The following is a 9,454-nucleotide window of genomic DNA, read 5'->3' as shown; positions in this document are numbered from 1 at the left end:
AGAAATTCCGCGTTTCGTCTGATGAGTGTGCGCCCCGGAGGCCTAATTTAGTCCTCTTACCCTTCCCAACCTTTTTCTTATAAGGAAAGGATGGGAAGTGGAAGTGGACTTTCCGGATTAGAGGATGCATGGGAAGGGAAAATATTTTCTTTCCGTGCATCCTCTCTTCCGTCGATTAAAGGTAGGCAACGCATATGCAATTGCGTATATCTATGGGCAACGGTCACTTCGCTATTTCAGCGATTTCAGGTGGCCGCTCGCTCGTTTGCCATCTTATCATAAAAAAAAAATATTTAATTGGATATAGACGTAAAAACTGGACACACGTTAGGCAATTCATGAAACTTTCAAATTGGTTTTAAATTAATATCGAAAAAATGGATCCAGTTGCATAAATTTGTATTGTTTTTCGAAGTTTAATTTCATTACAACTATAAGTAACTAAAATTATAATAATATTTAAATACAATAGACAAAGGAAATGAATGTTGAAAAACCAAAGTTTCAATTTAACTGACATTTAACCCAGTGTAAATAAAAAAGGCGACGAACGGAAAATTAAATTAAAAAATAATTTAGGTTAAAATGCGCTGACTGAATGGCTGAAAATTACTATATAAATGAATGAACGTACGATTACATAATTGCAAAAAAACAAAGATAAGATAAATTGAATTAAAGGAAATTAAACACAGCAAATACAATTAATTGAAAAAAGCTAATTTAAAAAAAAAAACAATATCTTTATATACATAATTCTTCTGTGAGTGTGTATGTCACTGAACTTCTCTCAAACGACTGGACCGATTTTGATGAAATTTTTTGTGTGTGTTCAAGGGGATCTGGGAATGGTTTAGATTCACAATTTTCATCAAACTTCATAGTAATTTATTCAAATTAAAGACGTTTAGACAGGACAACGTCTGTCGGGTCCGCTAGTAGTATTATATACTATATGGGAGAAAATCTGATATTAGTCAGAATATATAAATACCTTCGTTAGTTTAAAAACAGTTTGGTTACAATTAGTTCAATACGCATTTTGCATTGAATATTAAATAAGCTTACGACGTTGTTATTCGTATTTTAAATATATAAGATTAAACATTAAACGAGAATTTGATTAAATATAATGATATATCGCAACTTAATTGCGATAATAGTTAAATAACTTTAATTTAATTAACTATAAAAAATAATACACCTTAGGAAACAAATTAAATTAATAGTAGATGGACCATTGTCTTGTTAATGAAATCCCACTGTTAGACTAATCAGAACAAGTAAGCAAGTAACTTCCATGTTTTTTGTCATATATAACCATAACAATTTTAACGTATTATAATTTAAGGCCTAACTATTGAAAAACATTAAAAAGTTTACAAAAAAGGTTTTATAAAATAAATAAAAATTTTTTCGGTCTCGGAACACCCAATTTTAGTTTTATTAAAATGTTACAAGTAGATTAGGATCGCTAAGAAGACATGTGCAAACATTCAAAATCCATGGTTATTATTTAGAAATTCTGTTTTTAAATATTTTTTTTAATCTGTATACATAGTTATGTCTATTTATTTATTTATTAGACAAGTACACACAACAGATAAATTATGCAACATTGACCAAAGTAATACAATATACAACACAATAAAACTGATAATTTATCCAATAACAGGTGTACAACATTCATACGAAACAAACAAGTATAAAACACAAAAAAAATATATTAACAAACCAAGGAAATAAAACAAAAAAAAATAAAATAATAATCTAACAATATATTTAGGTCTGTGCCTCTGGAGGTGTGGAAATTAGTTTTTTGTAATTACGTAAGGAGGTGCAGAAAATATCAGTAATATCCTTTCCTCTTTTTAATTCATTATATGTCCGACATATCCGTGGGATGGGTGAGTTAAGGCCTATGTTTGATTTATAAAAGGGTATATAAAATAATTTGGTTATTGGTTGCCTGGGTGGTCTAAGTGGTACACTGTACATTATTTGACTAACCAAGTTGCTACTGCTAATATGACCCCTAACAATTTTAAACAAGAATAAAAGGTCGTTCGTGCGGCGTCGATTTCGTAGCGATTCCATTTTAAGAAACTTCAGCCTTTGCTCGTATGGACAGCGGTGGCTAATACCTTGCGAAATAAATGCTACATGTTTAGTGAAACATCTCTGTATTCTCTCTATTCTTTGGGAATCCACTGAGTAGAAAGGATTCCACACAGAGCTATCGTATTCCAACTGACTGCGTACTAATGCATGGAACAGGGTTATTCTAGTTTTGTTGTTTTTAAAGTCACGGGTGTTACGTTTTATGAGGCCTAAAAGTTTCGCTGACTGTTTAACTATAGTATCAATGTGACTTTTAAAGTTAAGTGATTTATCGAGTGTGACACCTAAGTCCTAACACCTAAGTTATGTCCTTCAAAGTGCAATTGTCAGATCAAATACCTTATGTAAATTGGCCTTAATTCACCTTCTTTAGAAAAAATATCTTTGACTTTGTGTAACTCAAACAAACGTTTGCTTTGACTTTGAACCATAAATTACCAGCGTCAATAACATTTGATAGTGCTCAAAATGCTACTTAACTTAGACTTCAAATAGGCTCTTAAAAGCCCACGTCATTGAACTTCATTTAAACGTGTAAAACGACAAACTGCATTTCAATATATTAAATCACATTGCAAAAATAAAATAAAACAGTCGATTAAATCATACTATCATGTCATACTAATATTATAAATGCAAATGTTTGGATGGATGGATGTTTGAAGATATCTCTGCAACGGCTCAACGGATCTCACTGAAATTTGGCATAGATGTAGAACATAGTCTGGAAGAACACATAGGCTACTTATTACGCTTTTTTTATTTAGTACCGTGCGGAGAGAGTCGCGAGCGTCAGTTAATATAATATACAATTTATTGTATTTCCATTTAACTTACATTATGTATGCAAAATGTAAATTCAATTTTAATTTTTGCCGTGATCATTTGAAAACGTCATCATTTGACGATATTCAACCATCGAATGATGACTTGAGTTTTCAACATTTGAGTTTTTTATAAGGTCGATGACAATCCTACAATATTTTAGTTCAAATAATCTCACGTGCTACCCGTTGTATTTCGATGCGTTTCCATAGCATGAAAATCTGTATGAAAACATATTATGCATTTTTTAAGAAAATGAAACAGATGCTTATGTACTGCTGTCAAGCACCAGTTCACCTCTTGAATTATTACGAAGGTGAAATGAAGTATTTAAAGAAAATATACTATTACTGTTTTAGTCAAACGTGGGAAGAGAGCAAACGGCCAGCTGATTTCGCTTCAATAGCGAAATGACCGCTGACCATATACATCTATAAGTTAGAATGTATAATATAAAAGATGTTTTCCCTTTCTATACGTTTATGTTATAGATTATAATATATATAATTTTCTTAATTAAATTATATATTTAAAATAAAAGGTCAATAACCAAGACCATGAATCGACAGATTTAAAATTGCGCGTAAAATTTCCATTGCAAAATTATTGACTTCCGAAACCAACTTGAAAATTACAATTGACATTCACTAAAATAACCTCCAAAAAACTGTAAGGACAAAGTGTTTAATTAATAATGTTATTATACTTAGGGGTTAATTATATTTATTTGAATTATTTACTTCATATACTTTCACATTTAAGAGACAGGATCTGTCAAGCGCGCTCCATCTATGTCAAATTAAAACGGACGATAATTTCTAAACCTTGCTTGAGTGCTCGCGTTGTATATGTTCATTTGTGGCTTAAATTACAAGAGGTGTACTTGTCTACTTTTTGATTAAAAATGTTTTAGCCCCTTCATTACTCATTAACACTTAAATGTAAATTAAATGAAGGGTAAATGAAAGTGAATATAATTAACAAATACAATTCCAACTGCACAGTATTACATTAAAATATATGGTTACAGTAAATAACTTTTTAAAACAAATGTTTACGTCCTCTTTTCACAATGCACAAGATTACGAAACATATTATATCATACGTATGCGTCCCTACCGAGGGGCTCAGTGCCTACCCTAAGTTAAGGCTGACTAGGCCATAGTCAACCACGATGGCCCAATATGGGTTTGTTGACTTCACACATATCTTTTGAATTTCTGCGCAAATATGTGCAGATTGCATCACGACGTTTTCCTTCACCATAAGAACGTCGGATAAATATACATATTTAAATCGATAATAGAAAAACGTATTGTTACATGGCGGGATTCGAACCTAGGATCCCTGTAGCTACAAGTCAAGTGTTTTAACCTTTGAGCCGACACTAATACCATGACACAATTCGAAATTTAAATAATGTTATGTCCATGTTACTCTGCCGTTTAATCCGTTGTCGTCTTTTTTAATAGTCTAAAGAAGTGGGTTGTCGTAAAATATTATTGCAATTGAACTTGTATTTGTCAGCTATTTGCCATAAAACAAATAGCCAACACCAGAAGCTTTACGATCCTTTGTGCATTTATATGTTTATTTGAAGTCCGGGATATATTAACACATTTTATTGGACGATTTATTTGTGTTATTTTATTATAAAGTAAATAATGATTATTTTCAAAATTTACATTATATATTATTAATTTACACGTAATATCTTACTTATATTATAAATGCCAATGTTTGGATGTTTGTTAAAGGTATATCCAGAACAACTGTATTGGTAGAATATATTGTGGAAGAACACGTAGGCTACTACATGGTTTTTTTAATTCCGCGCGGACAGAGTCGCGGGCGACATGTAGTCGAAAAAATTTGATATCCGTTTGTCCAAATAATTAATTTGTTTTTTTTTCTAGTCTTTCTTTTTGCATTTGAGACCACAAGACTAAAGTTCAAATCAACACCTGTGCGGCAATCATTTTTCGACATAACGATTATTTGAGTCTGGATATAATAAAGTATATGAAATAACTGCATAAGTAACCGTGGGTTTCCGAGACCGAAATCTGTATAAAACATATCGACATACAAACATATCCTTGTTGACAAAACAGAGATATCAATATGTTTTAAACGAAGGTTTTGGTCTCAGAAACCCATGTTAAACCATCATTTTTTTAGGGCCGTATCAAACACGAAAGACAGTTTTTAAGAATACTATTATACACTATTTTTATTATAAAAATTAACAAAAGAATATCAAAAACGTGATACAAATTGAATCCTAAAAAATGGAACTCAAGAAATAGAACACACAACACGAAGCTTTCCATAAGGAATATAGACACAGACCTGATATAATGTAGTGGATGAATCTCAGTAAGTAATATTTCTTTAAGGCGTAACCTGTTCCAGTAAGACCGTCCTTGACAATATATTTACGCAGGCCAATTATCCAAATGTTCATTTGATCAAACCAATCGATATCAGTTAAATCAATATTGAAAATCTCTTTATCATCATTAGCCATTGACACATATAATTGCCGTAGATTATCATCGCTAAATTTCCATTCATTGCAATTAAAATAACTAAATACTTTTGTCATTTTGTAGACTTTTTCATATAGCTTTACAAATCTGAAAAAAAGAACTGAACTAAAACACTCACGTAAATTCGTCCGGTGTCAGCATCGACTAGTTTCGAGCCAATCGGGAGCCGTTCAACAGGGTGAATGCGGAGGCGACCGGTCGCTCCGTGTCCGCGAAATTATACGATTCCCACTCACCCACTGATAAAGGGCCCCCTATGACCTTGAAACTAGTCGGTGCCGACACTGTATTAACATACGTGAGTGTTTTAATCGTTAAAATATGAATGTATGGTAATGTCTCTCGAACATTTTGATAATTTAAAGTAAATAAAATTGAATCATTGATATACCCAAAAATAGAATTTTGATAAATACCTTCTTGGTTTTCCAATCAACATACAAATTGCGTCAATAATATAAGCTGGTATGAAGTGGAAAAGCCAGGAGTAAATAAAGAACATAAATTTCGACTTAGTCTCGACTCCCCACGGATAGTAAGTTACCAATGGGGACATAAATTTTTTAGCATCGCCTCGGAAATAGCTTCCAATTGTACCTGAAATATGTATTAAGAAAAATCACATTAAGACATTAATTATCTTCAATCCGTATCTGTCTAGCTGAAGCCGTCTCTACAGCTTTCTATATTATTGGAACTATAAAACTCGATATAAATTTGTATTTTTAGCAGCTAGTTAATTTTAATAACATCGAAAAGTGTAATAATATCAAATCATCGAATATTAGATGAAATTTTCTTTTGTTACCTAGGTTAATTTCTATATCTTACCCCATTGAACAGGATTCCTTACGTTGCTGACTGCGTACACTTTGGTCTCCTTGTCACCTGCGGCATGTCGCCTTGCCGTCTGCCATCCCGTGGCGATCACCGCATTAGTGGCAATGTCACCAGGCACAATATTAACTCTAATGTTAACATCCGCGAAGAATACATGCAATAGACCTAACCCCATTCCAATAAGTAGCTGGGGAGAAAACAAATCTAATTAAAAAAATATCTTGTCTACTAATGCAAGGCAATAGACAAGGCTATAGAAAGTGCCACCAGTACTAAGTGGTTAAATCAGATTTAATAAAGACTAATTTCTGACTTTGTATAAAAAATAACTTACTCCACTTGGACCAAAGACACAATTCGTATCAATCCAACCTGGGACGGGCTCACGATTGGTAGGTATAACTGAAAATATCTTATAAGTTATCTATTGAAAATCCAAATGAACTAGTGTAGACAAAACAGATATATTACCAATAGCTGGTTTTACGACACAAATCGGCAAGTCTCCAGCCGTAATACGTATCATTTCTTCTGCGACAGCTTTTGAAAATGAGTAAGTATTAGGCCAATCCTTTATTAAACTGTGAACAAGAACGATACGCTATCTGTACTTAATATTATAAAGCCTAAGAGTTTGTTTGTTTAAACGCGCTAAACTCAGGAACTACTGTTTTTTTTTGTTGGATGGACCATTTATAGAGGAAGGCTTTAGGCTATATAACATTACGATGCGGCCAATAGTTTTTCTTTTTAATTTCGCGCCGATGGGCGCGTCGACGGGACGGGCAAGTCGCGGGCGACAACTAGTTATTAATAAAATAAATAAAACAAAAGTGTTAATATTGATTCAACCTTTTAAAGGATGTCAATTACAAAGCGCATAAGTTTTAAACGTTGGATTCCGCAACCATCTGTCTCATGATCTCTGATTTCTAAGTTCTGTTCTATACGTAAAACTATATATCTAAGAAAAAACTTACACGGGTGTTGCTTCATTAAGCTTGTCTTCGTCGAGAGTTTCAACAAGTTGTATAAGTGCATCAGGAGATGCTGGACTCTCGTGAAAATCTTCCGATATCTCAGTTCCAATACGACTTCGAGTCGCATGACTGTAAGCTGTCGAGACATAAACAAAACTACGTAGCAATTTGCAACATTTTCCCAAACGAATCGCTTCCCGTGTTCCGCGTACATTCGACAATACAGTTGACTTAAGTGGTGCATCAAATCTAACAACGGCTGCCATATGGAATATAACATTTACTTCTTCGATCAATCTATTCCAATTGTTATCGTTAATACCTAATCGTGTTTCAGCAATATCCCCTTCTATTGCTTCAATTTTATCAACGAAATTCGGTTGCATTTTTTTCAAACCGTCGAACACCTGTAAGAGAAGAAATTGTACTTTATGCCAAAAAAACATGACTAAACTATTATACGTTGTTATTTCTTACAGGATCTTCGAATATCTTTACTATTCTTTGACATGGCATTGATTCTTTCTTGGGTCGAACCATAACATACATTTTTTTGATTTCACATGTTCTGAAAAAAATAAACTTGAATTTAATAATAGACAAAAAACAACAACACAACTTGGATAAGTAACAACGGAAGCCAAAGGCAGACGGAGACTACAGTCTTAAAATTAGCTAGGTCCTTTCTCGTTTTTTCTACTTTCGTACGATTTCTGCTGCTATTAATGCCTCTTCTTGTTTTTTTTTCACATATAAAATATATTTTTTTATTATATGTTATAACTAACTTCTTGCGGCATTGCGGATATCCATGGGCGTCGGATTAAATAATTTTAGGCGATCCGCTGCTCTTTTGTCCCCTATTCCTATACTAAAATGTAATATAATATTGGATACTAACCTGAATAGTTTTTCGATAAGTAATTTTCCCATGAAACCAGATCCTCCGGTGATAAAAATAACTCGACCGCCATAGAACCGTTGTATTGCAGAATTGTCACGATGTACTGTCTCGAACAAAAATTGGTTTCTAGAAATTATGGATTGCTCAAATGCTAAGGCTGGATCCATGGCTGAAAAACAAAGATAGAAATTAAACATGTACAGGAATGGTTTCAACAAATCGTGAAATTGCGATAAAGATTTGTGATAATTAAAATTTCGCTTACCTGGTAAGTTGTTTCGGAGAGATATCAGCTTGAAAATGACGCTAGTCGAAAAAGACACAGCACTAAAAGTAGTAAATTCAATGTGCTAATTGCACGGCCTACAAATTATACTATTGCTCAATTATTTAGTTTCAATTGTCTGTGCCAGAGGTTCCAAACTGTTAGAGCAAAAGTTACCTAAACATTTTCAAGTTAAGAACATACGTAACAATAAAATACGATAAACAACTTACCTTAAATTTTCTGCCATAATGTTTAACTTGCGGTCCATAATTTTGGTATCCCTGTTCTAAACTATTACACATTACTTAAATTCAACTCGTCTCTATTTAAACATGTTACAAAACTCTTCATTAGATTTTCAATATCTTATAGAAACAGTGAAGTAATTAAGGTCATAAGGCCGCCTGTAAGATTGCCACTGTGGCCTATTTCTGTTCAAGATTAATATTATCGTTTCTATTTTAAAAGGAGATGAAAAGAAGTGAAATTATTCCCTTAACTATAGTAGATTGGTAGGATATTAAAATATGGTGGCGATTATAAAGCCATGCGTAGTTTACTCATTAACAGATGCGTATGCATCTGCGCTTTATTTAATGCTTTTTCAATTTGTTTTTTAAATGATAAATAGATATATAATAAAAGTACAGCAGTAAGAATAATAAGAATCCATATAATATTTGTCTTGGCGCCTACGAATATCTTCATAGTGAAGACACATTTGTATATCACTATAAAATTCACGCAGGCGCTTTTAAATGTTAAATTATGTAAATGTGTCCTTTTAGGCGACTAGTCGCGATTATTATATTTTAATACTGTTAAAGTAAGTGACTAGTATAAACTACCAGTTGAACGAACCAATGACTATCGCATTATAATCCGAAGTGCTATTATCTCTATAAATTCTTCTAAGATAATTCATGTTACTAAAACATTCTGAAGACGGGCATCTTCGAGAATA

The 9,454-nt window shown here is 32.7% G+C and overlaps 1 protein-coding gene across 1 annotated transcript; it reads right to left on the bottom strand.

The window, feature by feature from the left end:
• Positions 1-5,230: 5,230 nt before the first annotated feature.
• On the bottom strand, positions 5,231-8,536 carry LOC106123853 (fatty acyl-CoA reductase 1-like). Its single transcript, XM_013320262.1, has 9 exons — positions 8,488-8,536; positions 8,220-8,391; positions 7,796-7,886; positions 7,319-7,725; positions 6,810-6,919; positions 6,673-6,740; positions 6,330-6,525; positions 5,915-6,095; positions 5,231-5,585 (listed from the first exon to the last, which is right to left on the bottom strand). Exons 2-9 carry the CDS (start codon positions 8,387-8,389, stop codon positions 5,231-5,233), a joined length of 1,578 nt encoding a protein of 525 aa, XP_013175716.1. The 5' UTR covers positions 8,390-8,391; positions 8,488-8,536.
• Positions 8,537-9,454: the final 918 nt, after the last annotated feature.

This window comes from Papilio xuthus, unplaced genomic scaffold (genome assembly GCF_000836235.2).
Source record: "Papilio xuthus unplaced genomic scaffold, Pxut_1.1 DF825946.1, whole genome shotgun sequence".
Classification (NCBI taxonomy): Eukaryota; Metazoa; Arthropoda; class Insecta; order Lepidoptera; family Papilionidae; genus Papilio; species Papilio xuthus.
Note: the sequence above shows the minus strand (reverse complement) of the source record. Positions and strands in the feature narration are given on the sequence as shown.

Excerpts from the sequence above, each read along its gene's own strand:
- LOC106123853 (XM_013320262.1), bottom strand. The coding sequence starts at position 8,389 with ATGGATCCAGCCTTAGCATTTGAGCAATCCATAATTTCTAGAAACCAA. Across the intron at positions 6,741-6,809 it reads TGTCGTAAAACCAGCTATTG|TTATACCTACCAATCGTGAG; the intron begins GTAATATATCTG and ends AGATATTTTCAG. Across the intron at positions 6,096-6,329 it reads AAGGAATCCTGTTCAATGGG|GTACAATTGGAAGCTATTTC; the intron begins GTAAGATATAGA and ends TACATATTTCAG.